The sequence below is a fragment of the Medicago sativa genome, chromosome 4, assembly GCF_051527215.1.
Source record: "Medicago sativa cultivar Bolivia chromosome 4, Bolivia_mono, whole genome shotgun sequence".
Lineage (NCBI taxonomy): Eukaryota > Viridiplantae > Streptophyta > Magnoliopsida > Fabales > Fabaceae > Medicago > Medicago sativa.
The window spans coordinates 69,448,852-69,473,243 of NC_140752.1; the positions used below are offsets into that span (position 1 = coordinate 69,448,852).

At 32.8% G+C, this 24,392-nt stretch overlaps 1 protein-coding gene and 1 pseudogene across 1 annotated transcript; one reads left to right on the forward strand and one right to left on the reverse strand.

Annotated features, from left to right (window-relative positions):
• Positions 1-9,289: 9,289 nt before the first annotated feature.
• On the forward strand, positions 9,290-15,107 carry LOC146931270 (beta-galactosidase 13-like). The gene is made up of 18 exons (XM_085702736.1): positions 9,290-9,549; positions 9,663-9,758; positions 9,863-9,975; positions 10,074-10,140; positions 10,226-10,318; positions 10,511-10,654; positions 10,966-11,060; positions 11,286-11,391; positions 11,480-11,683; positions 11,961-12,128; positions 12,226-12,404; positions 12,580-12,689; positions 12,803-12,912; positions 13,005-13,112; positions 13,199-13,303; positions 13,582-13,727; positions 14,057-14,399; positions 14,792-15,107. The coding sequence occupies exons 1-18, from the start codon at positions 9,355-9,357 to the stop codon at positions 14,906-14,908; spliced, it is 2,499 nt and encodes an 832-aa protein (XP_085558862.1). The 5' UTR covers positions 9,290-9,354; the 3' UTR covers positions 14,909-15,107.
• Positions 15,108-16,160: 1,053 nt separating this feature from the next.
• Positions 16,161-17,537, reverse strand: LOC146931271 (uncharacterized; annotated as a pseudogene).
• Between the last annotated feature and the right edge of the window lie 6,855 nt (positions 17,538-24,392).

The following is a 24,392-nucleotide window of genomic DNA, read 5'->3' on the forward strand; positions in this document are numbered from 1 at the left end:
TTCAAATGCGAGTGCATGCGTTCTTCTTCCCTGATCTCAATCAGTTACTTATTTTCTAGATTAAAGATTTTTCTATGATCAAATATGGTTGTTAAGGGGCTAGTTACTCGAGGGCAGAAAAGACATTAATCATGGTAAGTGATATCAAATTTGTGTTCTCGAAGAACATTTAGATAAAGAAAAAATGTTTGATATATGCCTTTGTGGTTTGTTGCAGGTATTTGAAAACATGAAAAGGTCGAGCTATACGTGGATAAACTTTCGGTAAGTTTCTTTTGGTTAAACCAATAAAGGAAGAGCCATACGTGGGAAGATAATACACTATTCTTTTAATTTCTCCCATAGTTGTTCAAGAACTCAAATAATGTGTGTATACAAAAATATTCATAGATATTTACGATATGTTCCTTATGGTAACTGGGTTCATGAATTATGGTCAACAAACAGTCTGAGCTGCAAGGTACATTTGTCAAATTTTCATGATTATCTTATCTCACGCAAATCGTTTACCTGTAACTATTCAATATCCTTATGAAAAATTAATCACATCGGAACGTTTCCGCGGTCGAATCCATTTTGAATTTGATAAATGCATTGCTTGTGAAGTATGTGTTCGTGTGCCTAATTTAGACTTATTACTTAAGAGCTTGAGATGTGAGAGAAGTGAAAAGTTTATTTCGACAGTAGAGAAGATTATTGAGTTGGTTCAAAACACACCTTAAACTAAGCTGCAGTAGTTTGTCTAGTTACCGAGTCTGTTTAGCAGTTTTCTCGAGTAATTGTTCCAATTTCCTGCTAGTGATGCAACACTTAAGATTGGTATCTTCTGATTGTTGGGCCTGCTGCATTTTCAGTTTTGTTCTGGTACATATTTTGATATGTTATGGCTGTGTTTGTAGGTTTTTCTATTTTGTTTGCAATTGTTTGTTTCTATGCAGTTTGTATTTTACAATAATATGTTTTCACCCTACTAGGAATCTGTAGGTATTATTGTTTATCTACTTTTGGTTAGAATTATGGGGAAGAAGTCTTGTTGTGAACAAATATCATATCATGGATTATAAGTAATATTATGAAATTGGTTTCTTCAGTGCAGACTTTGAATCACATGTTCATCACTAATGTAGATTGACATAGGTGGCCGGACAGCTTTGTGAAGAAGGTTGTGTTGGAAGTTCATAAAGAAATGATTGATCTTTAAAATTGTCATTAGATGTCCTCTAATATTGATTAATATTATGAGATTTGTAACTATGTTTTCGATCAAAAAATTACTATGTTTATTTTTTATCAATGGATTACTCATGTCTGCTATGAGATTTGTTACCAATTTGTTAATATTTGCATTTGGAGAATAATATTAGTTTTTGGTGCAGTATTGAACTTTTATAAGTAGGATTTCAAAATAAATTAAAAAAAAAAAGGGGGGGACTTATAATAGCGCTTTCACAAAAACGCTAATAAAACACTTATCACAAGGCTTATTTAATAGCACCAAAAACAGGGCTATGTTAGCGCTTTGTTAAAAACGCTATTATAATGTGGTCTTACTAAAGCGCTATTATAGGTATCTTACCTATAATAGCGGGGGCTTTAATAGCACTTGGAAAGCGCTATTAACAACAACAAAAAAAATGCTATAAAAGCTATAAAATTGTAGTAGTGAGACCAACAAAAAACATGAAGGTTCAAGTTAGCAAAAGTGCACATTTTTATTTGGATACAAATATTTTTCATCTTTATTGCTTAAAATAATAGTTTGAGGGTTACTTTAGTAATTTTCATTAAAACATATGCATAGTTTTGTTGGTGTTGTCGGCCATAATTATCTAGTTCCAGTATGGGAAAGTCATTGGGTTGGGAAGATAAAGAATGCATCATTTTCGGTCTTTAGCCCTTGAGGTGACAATAAACTATAAAAAGGCTGATATAGTATCTATCATTGTATCCGCATGGTTTGAGTGTGAGGGGCAGACTTTTATGGCTTTATCTGAAACTAGGGCTGGAAATGAGTCGAGTCGAATCGAACTTGTCTGAGCTCGACTCGTTAAGAATTGGCTCGATTCGAACCTCGGTTCGAGTTTGACACAAACTTATTTTTCAGTTTGAGTTCGGCCCGTTTAAAGTTCACGAACAGTTTGGTTCGGCTCATTAGGTTCAATTCGTTTGATCAAGACCCAACTAATAACTATTGTTACAACAGGTCGCAACCCTCACACACGAAATCTATGAGGAGGAAATGCTCAACTGAGCCTATTAAGATTTATGACGTAACACAACCCCAAAGCACGGGAAATATGAAAGTGAATCTTGAGAGTTTATTGATATGGGATGGCTGACCTAATGTTTCAATTTCGACAATCCTTAAGTTTCATTGTGCATACAACCTATTTCTTTTTTTATTTGCTAGAAGGTCCACAAGGATGGATGATCTTTCTAAATTACAATAAAAAAAAGTCACCACAATGGAAATATTTGTTTTTGCTAAGTAGTACATGTTAACGATGATATACTTTTGATCAAGGTATGGGTGTTTAGTGTTTTTTTCTTTTTTTGGTAAAATAGTAGTGAATGTGTTTGGTGGTTGTTACAGATGACCCCTATATCCCTCGTGTAACTTTCATTCCATTCTATTTATATCCATATCTTGCTGATTGTTCGTTTCGCTAAGTAAAATTAACATTTATTCGGATTAGGTATTGGTGGTCTTGGTAATTATAGTTACAACTGGTTGTAACCCTTACACATGAAGCCTGTAAAGAGGAAATGCTTAAGCCAATGTTCTGAGCTTATTGAGATTTATGACGTAACACAACCCCTAAGCATAAGACCTATGAAAGTGAAACGTCTGAGAACTTCTTTGGAGTGCATGTCGCACAATTTTTTGCATAAATTTTTTGTTTAGCCTTATTCAAATTATACAAATTAGATGGTTTCCATTCCTTTCTCTTTGAGCAGTCTTTAGGTGAAATGACGCGTTTAGAGTTTTTGTTCTGGACTCGGCTAAGGCTCAATCCATCAACAAAGTAGATCACCTCAATAGCTCTAAAATAGACCATATTATGGACATACCTTATATGCACACTCAAATAAGGCCAGTGAACCTATCATATCATGATTTGTCTACAACTATCCTTTGATAGACTTGTCTAAGCTAAAGTTTTGGATCCTGAAATCCTTAGCCTTTCACTGTAAAGGCTAACTTATGGTGTTCGTCTAAGTACACACTTTTCTAACCCTAAAACCTTAAATTAATGGGGTTTTCTTACTTGATTGTCGGCGTGCTTGCAGGTATCCCCCTCTGCGGTGCTGTTGTTCAACGTCCACCACCTTTTCAACCTTCCAGCAACCTCTAACTACATATCTTAGGTTTGAAAGAATCAGTTGCGCCATCTATAGAAAACGTACTTCATTTTTTTACCACTGCTTTTTACTTTGAGATAGCATAGGTAACCTAAGATGTGGAACTACGGTCTCATCATCTTCACCTGAAGTGAACACTTGTTTTTTTTAGCAAAGTTTGTATTTAACTTCCTTTAATTCATTTATAACTTTTTATTTATTTATGAAATATGTAGTGTGTGAATACGAAAATTCTAATTAGTGCATTATAACTTAGACAAAAAAAGGCTCCAAAATAAATTTTTTTAAAATAAGTTTTAACATATCAATGACTAAAATAGTTTTCTACAATTTCTACAGTACGAATAACAAATGTCCTTTTAGTGAACAAATGTTAGTAATTTTTTTTTTTGTTGGGAAATGCTAGTAAAAAAATTAGTGAGCAAATGTGAGAAGAAAGGAGAGAGAGAGACGTGTTTTTTTGCATTCACACCCCTCATTGTAACACCCAAGGCTGACGAGGGCGGGGAGTGGTCGTCGGTGCACAAGGCACGACAATGAGCGGCTCCCAACAGCTTCTAGAGGAACCGAATCACATTGGAATAAGAGGGATCCTAAGGCCGTGTAGGTATGGGACTACATGGCTAAAGGAAAGCTTATAAGAATTGTTTGGTACTACCTATATCAACAAGATACATCTTCTTTTCGGTAGCTCATTCCATAAGAACTCCACAGTTAAGCGTGCTTGACTTGGAGCAATTTTGGGATGGGTGACCTACCGGGAAGTTTCCCGGTAAGCGTGCGAGTGAGGACAAAACACGCTGAAAAGACTCGTGTTGGTTTGTGGGGTTAGTCGGCAATCCTAAAAGCAGTCTGGGATGTTACATCAATCCTAAAAGCAGTATGGGATGTTACACTCATCTTAAGGGAAATTAATTGTAGAATAAAACCCGTTTTAGTTTTTCGTAATATCAATCCTAAAAGCAGTCTGGGATGTTACACTCATCTTAAGGGAAATTAATTGTAGAATAAAACCCGTTTTAGTTTTTCGTAATATTTTTATGTGTCAATCGAGTATCTCACAAGAAAATAATATCAAATTAGTCATTCTGGTATGAAATTATTAGGATAAGAACAAGATTAAAGAGAAGTAGAGAAGGAGAGAGAAGAGAGATGATTATTATTCTCTTGTGTTGTACATGTGATCTCTATTTACAGAGAAGTACAATGACATGACTTAAGAGTTAAGTACTTAAGGGATAAGTACAAATATATGTGACTTAGAAGATAAGTAATATGGTGTCACTTAAGAGATAAGTGCAACAGTTTGTACTTTGTGGACATCCACGTGTGATATTCATAACACGTTCATATTTTTATATTGGAGATAAATTAATCCCTCAATTAAGTTAAGAGAGATTAATTTGTCCCGCATATAAAAATGTTAGTAAGGATTAATATGGTACTCCCTCCGTCTCAAATTATATGTTTCTTTGAAGAAAAAACAATTGTCTCAAATTATATGTCGTTTTACGATACCAATAAAACATTAATGTTACTTTTCTTATTATATCTTCAACTATTTATTACTCTCTCTTCTTTTAATTTTTTCATTTAATTTTTTCATATCTTTTATTAAGGACAATTTTGTAAAACAACTCATAATATATCTTTCACATACAAAATTAATTACATTTCTTAATACATGTGAAAAGTTCAAAATGTCGTATAATTTGGAACGGAGGAAGTGTTCATTTTTGTCATTGATTGAATTGGCTCGTAAGAAAAGAATATATTATTTTAAGTATAATTAAGTACTCTTCAAAAAATAATATGATTTTTTACTCAAAAAAAATAATATAATTTTAATCTTCTTGGTACGTAAGATGATTATATTATTTTTTCTGAGTACTTAATTATACTTAAAATAATATAATCATCTTACCTATAAAATTAATTTATATGATTTAAAACAATGTAATAATTAGCATAGAACACAATTATATTGAAAATTATATGTGTTCAATAATATTAAAAAAAAATTTATCATTTAACAATTTGAAAATGAAGTCACTAGGAGAAAAAAGAATTACGTATATGCATGTAAATATTTATTTATAAAAAAAATGAATTAATTTGTTTGATTCGATATTTAGTGAAATTTTATTATTTTTACATGTATGATAAAACAATTACTCGAACTTATTAAGCATGTGCATGTGAAACTTAAGATGAAGAAGACTTAGATAATCATCAATTTGGAATGCCCTATTATGATAAGTGATGTCTGTTATCTGTTAATTCTTGGCATGGTTTCAGCTTTTTTTGTATAGAACAAGGTTTCATTCGGAAAAAAATCTCTATTCAATCTCTAATTTTACCATACATTAATCTTTTTTTCATGTTGTACCTTTTGTCGGAAAAAAAAATATCTTATTGTTGTCTTAAAATAATATTAGTGTGTACCCGAGCGAGGATAAATTAGCATGTTGATCGCTGAAGTCATATTATAGACTCATTTTTGTCCACAATCAAAAGCCAAACAAATGTTTCAAACATAGAAAATGAAAAGAAACATCAGAAAGATGTTGATGAGAATGAGATAGCTTTGGTCGCATACATAATTATTTTTCATTTAGACACACATATATAATTAGCGATCACATCATTCATTTATTTCAATAATAATAAAAAGCGTTAAATGGTGTTTATCCATGTTATTTGGCAATTTTTGGTTTACTCTATGTAAAAAAAATTACAATTCCAACATTGTCATTTGAAAATTCTCTGATTTTGGATCTTCGTGAATTTTAACCATACAAAATAGATGATATGGTAAGGGATAAACTGAAATTCACTCAAATAATAAGGGGCAAAACTACCTTAAATTTCAAAATTTGATGAAATGAAGATCCAAAACTAATGAACATTTAAATTACAAAGTTGGAATCTAAAATATTTTTTTACAAATAAACCAAAACTCCCCGAAAGACAGGGTTACCCTAGTCAAAATTATTTTTCCTCATTCATCTTTTTATTAATCAGCGTGTGCTAAATACAAAGACATGTGGTTGTGATCAACCAGCCTGGCTCAGATGTTAATAACCCTTATTTTTTTAGGAAATACGTCAATAACCTGACATTGAAGAACATTCTATGCATGTATCATCAAGAGAAGTGATCACTAAATCCAAAACTTGCAAGTAGTTTAGGAGTGACCATTTGTCTTGGCACATGAAAGTATCTTGGACCGTCCTGTATAATGGGTAAGAATAAGTAGTCCTTCTTTGTGTATATTAAGTGGTGAGTTTACCAAAGACTCCAAGTTTTGTTATAATTTTTTTGTGTGAAGCATATATCTCATGAGCGAGTGAAATCATTATTATGCTTATGCACATGATTTATGAAAAAAGAAAAAAAATGATAGAAAAAGTTAAACAAGTTAAATTATTATTTTTTGACAAAAAACAAGTTAAATATTAAAAATTGAAATTAATTACTTTTTTTTGACAGATGAAATTGAAATTTACTTGGCATCAATAATATACATTTTTTTATATATTCAATTAAATCACACCATTATGTCAATTTATTATGTTAGTTTTAAATATATTGCTAGAGATATCTACATGATAAAATATGATTGAATACATGTGTAACTTCTGTTGAGGCAAAATCCCTAAATAATTTTAAAGATAACAAACCTTGATGATTAAGGAATTAATGGACTTTGATTAATTTGTTGGTATTTAACTTGTGCTCTTGAGTGGTTAATTAAGACAGGAACAAGTTTCAATTCATACCAAGAAACAAAGAATCAAAGGACATAAAGACTTAAGAACTCAGTCAGAGTTCAGAAAGTTAAAATGAGTTCAGAAGGTTGGACAGAGTTCAGAAGGTTGTTCATGATGAACATCAAGAACCAAGCCCAGATATTCATGAACAAAATGAAGAACATGCAAGGTCTACGTGACTTAAATAAAAGCCCAGTAAAGTACAATGACTAATATCAATCAAGGAATAAAGGCATTTAATTGATTAAAGTCAAAGAGGGCATCTTCAATGTTCATTCAAGACTATGAACATTCGAAGTACAAAACATCAGGAATATTCCATCAAGAATATCATCCTAGATGTTTTCTAAGCTGCACTTCATAAATGTTTCACTATTAGGATTTGATTACATCAAATGAAAGTCTTACAAATCATCCTAAGTGAAACAAAAAGGAACATTCTGAAGTCCCCTGAGTTCAGAAAGTTCGATCCTGCTCCATGCTTTTTCTGACATGAACAGTATAGTTGTTGGAAAGAAAAAGGCAAAGACAAAAGCAAGATCAAATCTTTTTCAACAAGATTTCGACACATAAGGGAGTTGGTACTGTACAAAGCAAACCAAATCCCCTAAAGCATGGAATGAAAGTGACAGCTCCACTTTATGAGATCCTGCACTTGTTCCAAGGCAGATTGCAAAGAAAATCTGACCAAGGAACATTCTGAAGTCGTACAAAGCAAATCTTCAAGTACAACCCAGAAATTCATGTGACATTCATCTGCAAAAAGCCCAGATGCACATCTGACCGTCAATTCACATGAACCCAGATGAAGATCATCAAGAACACAACAATATTCTGGAAAATTCTCAAGAACACAACAACATTCTGAAGTATTCTCAAGAACACAACAACATTCTGAAGTATATCAGTTTTGCCCAGAATTCAAGTGTAAGTTGGTGGGTCCCATGACACGTGGCACAAGACCAGTGGACACTCTCCAACGGCTACAAAGGTTCAAGAAACTCTATAAAAAGAGATCAAGGCCTCAGCATAACACACACCTTTGCAAAGCATACAAGAAAACAACATAAGAGTGTTTGAAGCTTTAGCAAAAACATTGATCATCACAAAGATTCCAAGAAGTCTTCAAAGTGTACATCAATATTTCTCTTATCTTTTTAAAGATAAATCTCTTCCTCCATTTATCATCTGTCTGATCTATATCATTCAAACTCCATACAAACTCCATACAAATTGTAAACAAAGTCTCATCTAGCTTTAAGGGTACTAAAGTATTAGGTTGAGCAGAAAGGTGTAAAGTCTAAGTAGGTAACTTAGCAAGAAAGGTGCAAGCCTGCTGAGGCTTAGAGAATACAGGTTGTGTAATTGTTCAGGTGAACAGAGTTGTACGGTGCAGGATTTGAGAAGTTATCTCAAGCATCATAGTGGAAAATCTCACAAAACTGTGAGGAGTAGACTAGCCCACATTGGGTGAACTACTATAAATTTCTGTGTGCCCTTTTTCTCTTCTCTTTACTCTTTAATTTCAGTGAACACAACACACACAAACACATTTAATTAACTTAACTGTTTAAACTGTTTTTTCAGACTAACACTTCAGAACGTTCTGAAGTCTGTCAGTTAACTTAACCATTCCAAGTTTTCAACTTGAGAATAAAATTTTAAGTGACAGGTTTAATTTTTAAAAGGGTCACAATTCAAACCCCCCCTTCCTTGTGACTATATTATCTACTTCAACTTCTTTTACAAGTGTATACAAATTAAATTCAAAAAAATTACTTATTTCGACCATTAATAGTTATTATATTTTTTTTGGGAGTTAATAGTTATTATATGTATATAATTACTAATTTATTAAGCATGTAAAATTATTTCTTTTGTCGTTTTTCAAAAGAAGAAGAAATGAAATTGTCAAAAAAAAAAAAAAAGAAGAAGAAATGAAGGCAAGTATGAAAGAAGGAGAAAGCAAAACACATTGCTATTATCTAGGCTTAAGACAAAGCAATTAACTACTCACAACCAATGATTTTGTAACTGAAATTCAAAACAATAAACCGAGATTTCCTCTAAGCCTTTTACTATACACATGTATTAGTTCACCACACGTTTGAAATTTCGGAAACACCTTACTAAGCATTATCAACTCTTCCATACCCTCACTTTCAACTTTCATGTTTCACATCATTTTTCATCTTTAACTTTTCTTTCTCTCTTTCTTATGGAATTACTTAAATTAATTAATATGTCTTTAACTCTCAAACTTCTCTCTATTACCTTCCTTTCCATCATCAGCATTGTTTGTGCTCAAAATACCGCGCAAACTATTACTTATGATGGTCGCTCACTCCTTCTTGATGGAAAACGAGAACTTTTCTTCTCCGGTTCCATCCATTATCCACGAAGCACCCCTGATGTATGTTACTTCTTTCTCAAGTAACATTATATTTATCTGTCTTGTAAATGTGATGATATTAAATTATGATTGTTAATGATAAAATGGTTATTGTTGTGTGTATTTATTTTCAGATGTGGCCAGATATTCTTGATAAAGCAAGACGTGGAGGACTAAACGTAATCCAAACATATGTGTTTTGGAATGGTCATGAACCTGAGAAAGACAAGGTATGTAAATTTTTTTCTTAAACCAGACCTATTGAAGGTATGTTTAGATTAATTAATGTCCTTGTTTGTGACAAGGTAATTTGTTCCACTATATACATGTGCAGGTGAATTTCGAAGGCCGGTATGATTTGGTAAAATTCCTTAAGCTTGTACAAGAGAAAGGAATGTATGTTACCCTTAGAATTGGCCCTTTCATCCAAGCTGAATGGAATCACGGGTATGTGTATATATATATATTGATTCTGCAAAATTATTTATGTTATGTAGTATTGATTTAATACATTGATATTTGATTGCTACATGTTAATATAATAGAGGACTTCCATATTGGCTAAGAGAGGTCCCTGACATCATATTCCGTTCTAACAATGAACCTTTTAAGGTAATCAACCATGATCTGTTTTCAAAATTAATTAGTGATTGTTTAAGATTAATGAAATGGGAAATTAATGCTTTATAATTTGCAGAAATACATGAAAGAATATGTATCAATTGTTATAAATAGAATGAAAGAAGAAAAACTCTTTGCTCCTCAAGGAGGCCCTATCATCTTGGCTCAGGTTCTGATTTTAACATGTGATCCTTTTCTTAATTTCTAAATTATGGTTGGTGCAGCATTACATTATATATATATATATATATATATATATATATATATATATATATATATATATATATATATATATATATATATATATATATATATATATATATATATAATTCCTAACATTTGTCTTATGTATGCACTGCAGATTGAGAATGAGTACAACCACATCCAACTTGCTTATGAAGCTGATGGAGATAATTATGTTCAGTGGGCTGCAAAAATGGCAGTTTCACTATATAATGGAGTTCCATGGGTCATGTGCAAGCAGAAGGATGCTCCTGATCCAGTTGTAAGTTCATTAAATTATTTTGATTAAACAGCCATTTGAGTCCTTTAATATGTCGGGATGTGTCACTATAGTCCCTGAATATATAAAAAACACCTTCGAACCGAATGTGTATTTTACTAGTTGGTTTGGTCCTCAAATATGTCTTTTGTTAAATTGTTTGATCATCGAATGTGTCTTCCGACTGTGATTCTGGCTCATGATGTTTTTGAGGTTTCGTTATATTGAGAAACTATAGTGACACCGCCACCCACATTTAGACACTAAAGCTTGTATATAACTTCTGATCTGAATTCTATTTACTTCATTTGCAGATTAATGCATGCAATGGAAGGCACTGTGGTGATACCTTTACAGGTCCAAACAAACCATACAAACCTTTCATATGGACTGAAAACTGGACTGCTCAGTAAGTATAATTCTTTAGCTATATTTTTATATAAGCTATAAGCTGTTTTCATAAGTTATCCTGGAGAGCTTGCGAAAATAAGCTGAAAACAACTAATGGATATGTCATAAGTAGTTTTTATAAGCTCTCTTGAACAATCTCACAAGTGTTAATACCACTTGATTAGCTCAAATAAGTCAATTCAAGCATGCCCTAAGTATGTTTATTAGTAATTTGCAATTACAGGTACAGAGTATTTGGAGATCCACCATCTCAAAGATCTGCAGAAGACATTGCCTTCTCAGTTGCTCGCTTCTTCTCTAAGCATGGATCTTTAGTCAATTACTATATGGTAAATAGCCTTATCTTCGTCAAAATCTTCTTTAAATGAAACTGATCATAGGCATAGTGTGTCTCAACTCAATTTGAAACTCTTGTAGTATCACGGTGGAACAAATTTTGGTAGAACAACCTCTGCCTTTACAACAACACGTTACTACGACGAAGCTCCTCTTGATGAGTTTGGCCTACAAAGAGAACCAAAATGGAGTCACCTAAGGGATGTGCACAAGGCTGTCAACCTATGTAAGAAGCCTCTACTCAATGGTGAGCCTACCACACAAAAAATTAGCCAGTATCATGAGGTAAGCATCTCAGGTAGCCTTCTCAAAAAATTATAGCAGTGTTGTCTATCGCAGATCGTTTAAAATATTGGTTTGATCGAATTCACTATAGTGTAGTAATAGCTGATATTTGACAATATTTTGTACTTAAATAGCGTATCGTGGAACAATAGCAATTAGTTCAAATTCTGCTACTTTATAGTACTATAATGCCGTTATAGCTACTATTTGACAACAAAGCATTATGTGCTGCTTTCACTGTCAAATTAAGCTGATTTGAAATTTACAAATTATGCAGGTTATAGTCTATGAAAAGAAAGGAAGTAATTTATGTGCTGCTTTCATCACTAACAACCACACGCAAACACCAAAAACAATAAGTTTCAGAGGTTCAGACTATTATTTGCCACCACGTTCCATCAGCATTCTTCCTGATTGCAAGACTGTGGTCTTCAACACTCAAAATGTAAAATTGTTATCCCTTAAGTTATTACAAGTAATTTTGTTATCTTTGAGTAGTCTTTAGCCTTCAGTTCTTGTAGCTAACTACTTTTCATAATCAGATTGCTTCACAACACAGTTCAAGACACTTTGAGAAATCAAAGACTGCAAACAATTTCAAGTGGGAGGTGTTTTCTGAGCCTATACCAAGTGCCAAGGAATTGCCATCCAAACAAAAACTTCCTGCAGAACTTTACAGCTTGCTTAAGGACAAAACTGATTATGGATGGTACACCACAAGGTGAGTTCATCTTCAGTCCACATTCCCAAGCATCGAGTTACTTTGAGGCCTTTTGCGAGTGTCTATGTAATAAAATAAACTTAAATAAACTCTTCAAAAACACGTCTTTTATACACGCAGTTTCTAATTCTAAATGAGAATTGGTGAAACTGAATTTTTTCTTTTTTTAATGCAGTGTGGAGTTGGGTCCAGAAGACATACCAAAGAAGACTGATGTAGCACCCGTTCTTCGTATTCTGAGTCTTGGACATTCATTGCAGGCCTTTGTAAACGGAGAATACATCGGTAAGCATACAACACAGAAATTTGATTTGTAAAAGGAAAATGCTCAATCCAATGTACTTAAATTGATGTCTTACTAATCAAGTAATTATAATAATTTTCTTCATGGTTTTAAGGATCCAAACATGGTAGCCATGAAGAGAAAGGTTTTGAATTCCAGAAACCTGTAAGCTTCAAGGTTGGAGTTAACCAGATAGCTATCTTGGCTAATTTAGTAGGACTACCTGTAAGAGGCCCAACCTTTTTCATTCACTTTGGCTTAGTTCTTTATGTTTCAAAGGAGAACAATAACATTTTTGTATCCCTTTTATCACACAGGATAGTGGAGCATACATGGAACACAGATATGCTGGACCTAAGACTATAACCATCCTTGGTTTGAATTCTGGAACAATTGACCTCACTTCCAATGGTTGGGGTCATCAGGTATTTTAATCTTTCTTTAAAAAAATATTTTAATTAAAGATCCAAACTATGATTGAATTGTTAATTGAATTGATGACAATTTGCAGGTTGGTCTCCAAGGTGAGACGGATAGCATTTTCACTGAGAAGGGATCAAAGAAAGTAGAATGGAAAGATGGCAAGGGAAAAGGATCAACTCTCTCCTGGTACAAGGTATTGGCCATGTAGATTAAAACATATCTTTCGTCCTATAAAATTACGAATTTATAAGTTTAGTCCCTACAAAAAAAAAAAAAGTCATTTTTAGTCCTTTGGCAATACATATCTAAGTTTACCTCTTGTATGATTTGACAAAATTTATGTAAAGACTAAATTTAAAAAGTCGTGAAGTTTATAGGAATTAAAAATATATATATAACTAGTTTTTATTTGTAACAAGATTCAATCAAACACCTTTGAATTCTTTATGATTCCATATATTCATTTTGCAGACAAATTTTGATGCACCAGAAGGAACAAACCCAGTTGCCATCGGAATGGAAGGTATGGCAAAAGGAATGATTTGGGTCAATGGTGAAAGCATTGGTCGTCACTGGATGAGCTACCTGTCTCCTCTTGGAAAGCCTACTCAATCAGAGTAAGAAAATCTGAATCAATTACCAATTTAGTGACTGAATTTTTTATTCACTCGAATCTTGTTAAGAGTCGCACATTAGATCATATTTGACATGAAAATGTATTTATAAGTGGTGGACAGTCCTCGCCTTATAAATCGGTTTTGTATGAGTTAGGTTAGATGGTATAACAGTTTGTCCAATATCTGTTGGAGCATCCATAACGGATCACTCGCGTTCACGCGCTCTAGATGTCCAGTCAGCTGGCCTTGAAATCAAATGAAAAACAAACTGTAGTTGCTTTCATTATTTATTTCTTTTCTGTCCATTTTAAGATTGTTTCTTGTATCAGGTACCACATTCCAAGATCTTTCCTTAAACCAAAAGACAACTTGCTTGTAATATTTGAAGAAGAGGCAGTAAGTCCAGACAAGATTGCTATACTAACTGTCAACAGAGATACAATATGCAGTCTCATCACAGAGAATCACCCTCCTAATATTAAGTCATTTGCAAGTAAGAACCAAAAACTCGAAATGGGGGAGAATCTGACTCCAGAAGCTTTTATCACGTGTCCGGACCAGAAAAAAATTACGGCTGTTGAGTTTGCAAGCTTTGGTGATCCTTCGGGTTTCTGTGGAAACTTTACTATGGGAAAATGTAATGCACCTTCCTCCAAGAAGATTGTTGAGCAGGTAGACCTCTCTTTTCTTTGCAAACAAACTAACTTTGGTCATGTTTGGATTAACGGCTTGATTAAGTGCTTATAGTACTATAAGTGTTTGCTATTTCTATTATAAAACATAAAATAAGTCAAGTTATTTTTGGTAATAGCGATAAGTTTTTTTTACAAGCTATCTTGAAGTGCTTATGGAAATCATTTGAAAACAGTTTATGGACATCTCATAAGTTATTTTCATAAGCTCTCTCAAACAGTCTTATATGTGCTTATCTCAGTAGATAAGCTCAAATAAGTCGGTCTAAACAAACTCTTTCTCTCTTTTATTTTTATCAATTTCTGTTTTATATGCTGTGACAAATATGAAGGTGGTAAATAACATGTTCTGTGTGACTGTAATTTGAGCAGCTATGCTTAGGAAAAGCAACTTGTTCGGTTCCAATGGTCAAAGCAACTTTCACCGGTGGCAATGATGGTTGTCCAGATGTTACGAAGACGCTTGCAATCCAAGTGAAGTGTGGATGAGTTGAGCTAGTGATTTGGTTGGTGAAGTTGATGGAGTCCATGAGCTCAACTTTTTGTTAGTTTTATTTTTTTGTAGCAAACAATACCTGGGAAGATTCATCTTTGTATTTGACAGACAAACATTTTGTCAGTTCATTTAGTTTTTACATCTAAAACACAAATAAAATATTTATAAGAATTCAATTTTGTTTCATATTCACTGCCTTGTCCTTGTTGGAGTATAGTCCCTTTAAATTCCTAATAACTCAAACGATGTTAAGTAAATGGTGCTTTGTGATGAATCACATGTTTCATTGCTTCGAATTGAACCTTCCCTATGTAATTATTCAATACATGTTACTGGTGATGGAATTGAGGAGCATTCAACATTACTGATCAAGATTTGCAATGGATCCTACTCAATTTGGGACCTCAACTTATATGCAAACTGTCAATTAATCTCAATCCCTTGCTAGTCAAGAAACCCCTTCCTGCATGGTAATATATATCCCAAAAGACCATAATTAATTTTTGGCTCAGATGATCTGAACAGACACTTGATAACTCCAAGTCCAAGCCATGCCTATTGCCTCATGCCCTCGTCTATTCCCATTCTGCTAAATCAAAACTCAACTCTGTCATTGCCTTCCCTCTCTGCAAACTTTGGCTCTTTTGAGTCTTTTGGTCCCGTTGAAGGATCCAAATCACAGAAATCAAACGCTTATGTAATAGTACTTTGAAAACTTGAATTGTGCTTCAGTGGTACCAGTACTATTACTTACTTACAACACCATATGAAACAGCAGAAAAGATGAAAATTTGCATTTTATCTTGAAACTGCATTTTTCTGATGGATAAAATTACAAACAATACCAAAACTTCCATTCACAAGTACATATTACATGAGTAACAAGTCACTGATTTAATTGAGCAGAAGCATTGAACTAATTCAATTGAGCACAATAATAGATCTTCAATTGTAAATAGAAAACTACAAAACTTCCGATTATCATGTTAATCAGCTCAAATGATATTTCAAACACTAAGCACCAATATAGAGAAAAGACTTAAACAGTAAGCTATGCATGTATAAAGAAAAGAAAAAGGACATTCAACTCATTCAATTGCTTTAATGGAGAAAAATAAAATAAAACTTGAAGGGTTTTCATGAAATAACAAATAACTATACTCCTCTATATATTGAGTTTACATCTGTGAACACATTCAGAATATCAATGGAAAAACAAATCATTTCCTTTGCATAAAACAATGAGTTCAAATGACCTAAATAAGATAATGAAAGACCAATTGGTTTCATTCATGTGCAACATCTTCTGTTGGAAGCTCATTCAAATCAAAATTCATAACAACTCCTTTTGGCTTCAATTCATTAGAACTCTCTTCCATCGCAGTTTCACCACCTTCATTATTTTTCTTCTTTTCTTCACCTTGGCTGCATTGCGAGACCTTGTTGTCTTTAATCTTGAATATCAGCTGCAAACTCTTTTTACTGTTATTATTATTGTTGTCCTTCACCTTGGTCGCCGGTGTTTCATCAATGTCACCAACTTGTTTCTCGATCTTGTCATCGTCCACATTGCTTGAAACTTTGAGCTTTTTATGTATGTGACCATGATCACCACCACCACCAGCCGCAGCACAAGACATATTGAAGAGTGTTTGTGCTCCATTAAGATGTTCATGATCAATGATATTTCTCCTCCTGATAGAACGTTTGTTGGTTTTATGGGACTTTGGTGGCAAATACTTGGTTAAATCAATCGGTGGTGGTGCAATACCAACTTGAAATTGAAATTGTTCCAAGGATGTGGTTGACGATTGAATACTCTTGGAACCCTTTTCACGGTGCAATATCATATGTCCGCGAAAAGCCTTGTTGGATGAAAAAACCTTGTTGCAAATCGGACAACTATGTTTCTGTTTCTCATTATCGTCCTTAATGGTATGAGAGCGGCGGTGAGATGTTTTGTGGCCACCGAGTGCGTTGCCGGAGTTGAACCTTTTGCCGCACAACTCACACTCATACATTCTCGGAGCTTGAGATTTCTCATTATCATCGAATGAATGAAAAGAAGAACATGGATTATAAAAGGAACAAGAAGGAGTACCTTTCTTCCTCATGAGTGCAAAGGTTTAAGAAAGGAAACAGAATGGATGAGTGAGTGACTGATAGAATGATAGCGCAGAGGGTTTATGAAATATGAAAGGCAGAATGGATGAGTGAGTAGCGATGCTTATTAATAGGACTTCTATAAGTTTGACTGAGTCTTCCTATTATTTAGAACAGGGGTTTTACACTTACAAGATAATTTTTTTAGAGCTATTTATTATTATTATTATTATTATTATTATTATTATTATTATTATTATTATTATTATTATTATTATTATATATGAAAGATAAGATAATAATTTTCCGGTAGCATTTCTTTGATTTTTTTTTTACGAAAGCAAAACGATATTCATTCATTTAAATTGATAGAATACATAAAAGACAATAACATGATCAATATCGCTAAAAACGTAAAGGATGAATCTGTGAACAAACTCACTGCACCCAAATTAATAGTATACAACGGCAAAATGCCAACAAATAATATGAAAAAATGTAAATCACCAGAATACTCATGTTTTCGAATCTGCAACGCTGACGCCTAAATCATTGATTGAATATGTGATTGTCTGAAGTTGATCTTTCAATAAGAGCCAAACGAACACTGCACAATAAGATGTGAAATCAAACAACGCCACACAAGACGACGAACAACACAACGCCACACTCAGAAGACGAAATCACGAAAAAACACAAAAGAAAAAACTTGATATATGTGAAAATCATTTCTTTATATTGAAAGAAAGGGAAAAAAAGGTGGAGAGGGGGTAATTCTAGGTCAAAAAAATGACTTAAAACCACCCCTTCTCGACGAGTGAAAGGGAAAGCGAACTTAAAGAGAAGGTGGAATTTCTCTCCCTAAAAAATTAGGGCCGACTTTGAAAAAAGCATTTCTTTAATTAAACATTTTTATTTCTTCGATTATTATATACGTTTCCCTTTTTCTTTCAAAATAAAAATATACATTCCTTTTTTTCTTTCTCTGAGTCACATTTCTAATTAGTTGATCTTGTTTTTAAGAAATTAAATTAGGTCAACCAAATCGATGCCGGAGAAAATTGAACATGAGACTTTGAAGAGGAGTACACTGTCTCAAGTCAACACCATCATATCAATCCAAATGAGTTTATTGCTAATGGTTCCATCTATATCTTCCTTCAAAAAATATAAAATAAGTAGTTTCATATATCTATTTCATATCAATCACGAAAGATGCATTTAATTCTAGATGAAAAGATATATCTGAGTTTGGTCATATTGTTGCAGCTTCTTGCTCTATTTTTCATTCCAAATTTTCCAACTCTCGATTGAACATGAGACTTTGAAGAGGAGTACACTTTAAAGTCTCAAGCCAACACCGTCATATCAATCCAAATGGGTTTATTGCTATTGGTTCCATCTATATCTTCCTTCAAAAAATATAAAATAAATAGTTTCTTATATCTATTTCATATCAATCAAGAAAGATGCATTCAATTATAGACGAGAAGATATATCTGAGTTTGGTCATATTGTTGCAGCTTCTCGCTCTATTTTCCATTCCAAATTTTCCAACTCTCGGGTGGAGTTTGTTTGATGACAAGTCAATGTGGTACCTCATACCCTCGCTGAAGAGACCATATTATTAGCTAGTCCCGCAGTTTATACCCAATTGTGTTGAAACTTTAATTATAAATGAAATGCTATAAGCGTCTTTTCTTCAAAAAAAAAAAATCAATCAATAGTAAGCTTTTTTTACAGGGTAAAGTAAGGTTTTTTAAGTCATGTGTTATTTTCACATTTTTGTTTTCAATATTTTTATATTTTTTAAAATGGATAGTTTGATTTGTCATTTTGAATCAACCAATTCACTAATTTCTCTAGGTGTTATCTAAGGCTCTTTTTATCAAGCATTTCAGCACTTTTTTCAAATTCGTAGGTCACAATATTTGAGTGTGTTCAGTTTTATCATTTCATCTCAAACAAGTATTAGTATCACAATATTTGAGTGTCTTTAAGATCACAAACACAAACCTTAGATCTTGTAACCTTTTTGTCAAGTCTTTCTCTCTTTAAAAAGTGATCATGTTCGAGCACTTTTTTTTACAATATTTCTTTTTAAGATAATTGAGCTATCTTTTGCTTATAAATCTTTTTTTTTTTTTTTGAGGAATTTTGCTTACAAATCATTGTTACTACTAATAATTTGTAAAAAAAAAAAATGTTACTACTAATTTATTTATAACATTATGCGAACCAAACATGATTCTTTCACCTTAATCAAGTTTGGAGTTAATTGATTCAATTGTGTGTAGAAATCCAATATTTCCCAATAGCACCTCATAAGAAAATAAAATAATATAAAAATGACACTTCAGAGAAATTTGAGTTAATTGTTACAATTGTGGATGAAATATGTGTTTGAAGATTCAGTATTTCATATTAACACTGCATAGTGAGGGAGAAGCAACGTTTTAGAGTTCAAAGGAATGAGACAACACACAGCAAAAGGTTTGGATTCAGTTCGTGAGACATAATTTGACTGGCAATATCAATATCGGTATGCGAGACATCTTATTTGGATTCGAACTCAGGACCTTGAAATGTGAATTTCTTGTGGTGTTTGTCCCTATATTTACATGAACAAAAAGTGTGGATATTCAAATACAATACAACCTATAATTTTGTTTGACGGTCAGGATAAGAGGAGTTTGATAGGATAAGTTATCATGTTCATGTATAATCACTTATTTGATTAATTAATTAATTTACATTCTTTAGTGATCTTTGCGATAACTATATTTCGAACTAATAAGTCTTGTTTAGTCAATAATGTAGATACTAATTTTTTTTATGTAGTTAATTAAGCTTTTGATTTAGATTGTAGATACTAATATAGTGACTGAATTTTTTATTCACTCGAATCTTGTTAAGAGTCGCACATTAGATCATACTTGACATGAAAATGTATTTGTAAGTGGTGGACAGTCCTCGCCTTATAAATCGGTTTTGTATGAGTTAAGTTAGATGGTATAACAGTTTGTCCAATATCTGTTGGAGCATCCATAACGGATCACTCGCGTTCACGCGCTCTAGATGTCCAGTCAGCTGGCCTTGAAATCAAATGAAAAACTAACTGTAGTTGCTTTCATTATTTATTTCTTTTCTGTCCATTTTAAGATTGTTTCTTGTATCAGGTACCACATTCCAAGATCTTTCCTTAAACCAAAAGACAACTTGCTTGTAATATTTGAAGAAGAGGCAGTAAGTCCAGACAAGATTGCTATACTAACTGTCAACAGAGATACAATATGCAGTCTCATCACAGAGAATCACCCTCCTAATATTAAGTCATTTGCAAGTAAGAACCAAAAACTCGAAATGGGGGAGAATCTGACTCCAGAAGCTTTTATCACGTGTCCGGACCAGAAAAAAATTACGGCTGTTGAGTTTGCAAGCTTTGGTGATCCTTCGGGTTTCTGTGGAAACTTTACTATGGGAAAATGTAATGCACCTTCCTCCAAGAAGATTGTTGAGCAGGTAGAGCTCTCGTTTCTTTGCTAGCAAACTAACTTTGGTCATGTTTGGATTAACGGCTTGATTAAGCGATAAGTTTTTTTTACAAGCTATCTTGAAGTGCTTATGGAAAACATTTGAAAACAGTTTATGGACATCTCATAAGTTATTTTCATAAGCTCTCTCAAACAGTCTTATATGTGCTTATCTCAGTAGATAAGCTCAAATAAGTCGGTCTAAACAAACTCTTTCTCTCTTTTATTTTTATCAATTTCTGTTTTATATGCTGTGACAAATATGAAGGTGGTAAATAACATGTTCTGTGTGACTGTAATTTGAGCAGCAATGCTTAGGAAAAGCAACTTGTTCGGTTCCAATGGTCAAAGCAACTTTCACCGGTGGCAATGATGGTTGTCCAGATGTTACGAAGACGCTAGCAATCCAAGTGAAGTGTGGATGAGTTGAGCTAGTGATTTGGTTGGTGAAGTTGATGGAGTCCATGAGCTCAACTTTTTGTTAGTTTTATTTTTTTGTAGCAAACAATACCTGGGAAGATTCATCTTTGTATTTGACAGACAAACATTTTGTCAGTTCATTTAGTTTTTACATCTAAAACACAAATAAAATATTTATAAGAATTCAATTTTGCTTCAAATTGAACCTTCCCTATGTAATTATTCAATACATGTTACTGGTGATGGAATTGAGGACCATTCAACATTACTGGTCAAGATTTGCAATGTCAATTAATCTATTTGGGACCTCAACTTATATGCAAACTGTCAATTAATCTCAATCCCTTGCAAGTCAAGAAACCCCTTCCTGCATGGTAATATATATCCCAAAAGACCATAATTAATTTTTGGCTCAGATGATCTGAACAGACACTTGATAACTCCAAGTCCAAGCCATGCCTCATGCCCTCGTCTATTCCCATTCTGCTAAATCAAAACTCACCAACTTGTATAACCCCCCTTACAAACTACTCACTCTCACCAACATCTCTATTAAAAATTCTTCTTGAACATCTATTAAGCCTCAATCTTGGTAACCGACATCACAAACCCGATCCCAATATGTACTAAAAATTTGAAAAGCCAGACTCAAATTTGATCAAAACTGTGCAAACACAATTATGATTTTATAAAATAGGGCGGAAATGCAAACACAATTATGCTTTCATAAAATAGTGCGGAAAAAGAAATTCTCTTTCTTTCTAGAGAGGACTAACTAAAATGAAAGATAGCAATGAGAAAGAAATCTTATATGAGAAATTTTTTTTCCCATGCACATCCTCCTAACTAAGATTAATATTTCAGACAACCATAGTGTTAGGTTGTATTGTATCCGATGTGGGACTTAAATAAAACCAACATGATATATAGTAGTTACTTTCTGTCATGAAATTTGTCTCAAACATCATCAAAATCATTTGTACTGAATAAAAAGAAACCAACTATATAAATCCCTATAATGTCCGCGTATTCTAGTCTAAACATAATTAAAGATACATGACAAAATAAAAAGCCAGTTATACGAATTAGGGCCTGTTTGTTTTGGATTTTTTTTGAAAAAAATCTATTTTTTTGGTAAAAAATCACTTTTTTAGTTTTTGTTGTGTTTGTTTGAGATTTTTAAAAAGTCCATTTTGCTAAAAAAATCATTTTTAGCCTCAAAATGAAAATCTATTTCAAGCAGCTTTTCCAAAATCTATTTTTTTCTTAATGCAAGGAACTCAAGTGTAAGTGTTTCAAATCTCAAAAAAATGATTTTTATGATAGTAGACAAACATAAATAGCTTTAGATTTTTTAAAAATCTCTAAAAAAAAATCTCTAGATTCTTTTAACTCAAAATCTATTTTTTTTAAAGTCGAAACAAACGCAACCTTAGTTGTTTCACTTTGCATTTACCATGGACAGACTTATTGCTGAGCTTGGAGAGAGAGAGATCAGCTCTCTTTGTGTGGGAATACATCATATTACGTTGCAACAATTGTTACATTCTTTTACAACAATAAAGCTACAATTCTTGCTAAGTGATTTTCTAAGTACATTAAATATGATGAAAACGCTATAAGTATTGCTTATACTGAGTACTGATTTGATCTGATTTTTTTTAAGGAAATTTGATCTGATTTTGTTCTTGGTGTATTTATTTCATTGGTGGCATCTAAAATATAGAAAACTAACATTTATGTTTTATGCCTTTAATTCCTTGAGTCAGATTGTCCTTTACATTTTCTTTGAGTGAAGTACTAAGAAAGGGAAATAAATAGGGAATTAAAGATAAACAAATAATAATTCACATACTAGTAAATAAACAATACAAAAAAAGAAAATTAAAATAAACAATTCAAAGATAAATATAAATATGTGATGCGCACGTTACAATTCACAGTAAGAATTAAATTATCAAGAACGAGTTATTATATGAAATTAGAACACGCTTACTTGAAGCCATAATCACGATTACCGGACTCATCGAGATTTGAGACGAGTCTTCTTTGACTCACCGAAATTTGAGACAAGAGTCTTCTTTTGTCTTTCACGAGCTCCGGAACATAGGTTCTCAAATGGAGCAAAATTATTAGTGGTAGCAAAGGGGACTTAACATCTCTATTTATAACCGTGCAACCTAAGTACTTGTACCACCCATTATGGGGTCCTAGTGGTTGGCCTACACCACGTTTTTACACAAATCATATTAGGTGCCAAAAAACTCATTATCTATTTATCACTTTCATTAGGATTTAAGTATCATTAAATGGATCACAACATTAATATGTTTTTATTAAAACCAAAACCTACAATTGTAGCCCACAAAATATTAGAAGAAATTATTTCATTCACATCATATAATATCAACATTACTTTGAAAATATGGTGAAACACATGATGGCATCCTTTCATTTCCGATGAAGATTTGAGACCTATGCATTCATCAGAGCCCTCGGACATCTTTAGCAACCTCATAGACCAGAAAGAAACAAATAAAGAAATGAAAAACAGTTTTTTTTTTTTTTCCAATCCACAAATAGAACATAACAAAGATGAATATGGAAAATATACAAAAGTCATGTCTCAAAGGTGGCAGAATTCCATAAAAACAACATATAAATGTATCATAAACTAATTTTTCTAGAAAATTTCTCTACACAGCACATCAACTATTCAGTAACTGAATCATAGTAACCATGATTAAGTCTATTACAAACCTGCGGTTTAAGAATGCTAATAAGACCTACATAATTTCCGTCGTTTTGGAAGTTAATCATCTTTTTCAAGAACTAGATTCCCTAATATCACACTGCACAGACACTTTCACGACTTCTTTCATAACTGTGTCTATTCACTTACAACGCAATTGACGACAATCATTAGAGCCAACTGAAACACTTGAATTTGACCATATGCTGGTTTTGCAAAATCTGAAATGCTAGAGATGTTAAAGAGTTGTCGCCTGTTGGACATCATCGTTAACATCCCGTGTAAGTAAGGCAAGATTGTCCGAGCATTGTTGAACATTGACATCTGTTACGAGTTACGACGATGATGAACTTCAGAAACTTTATTTTAAGTGAAATATTTTCACTTTTGAGTTGTTTACCATGTGTCCTTAATGCACACAAGTTAAGTTAGCATGATTATTATTATTATTATTTTTGGTTAGTAGTCTAGTGGTTAGAATTCACCTCATAAGGTGAATAAGTGGGGTGTAAGGGGTTCGAACCCCTACCCCTACATATAATAATGCATTGTCCTAAGCTATGCTAACGGGACTTCCTAAGCTATGCTAACGGGACTATTATTATTATTATTTTTTAAATGACTAGTAATTTGTTCGACTTAAAATTAATTAGTTTAAAAATTGTATTG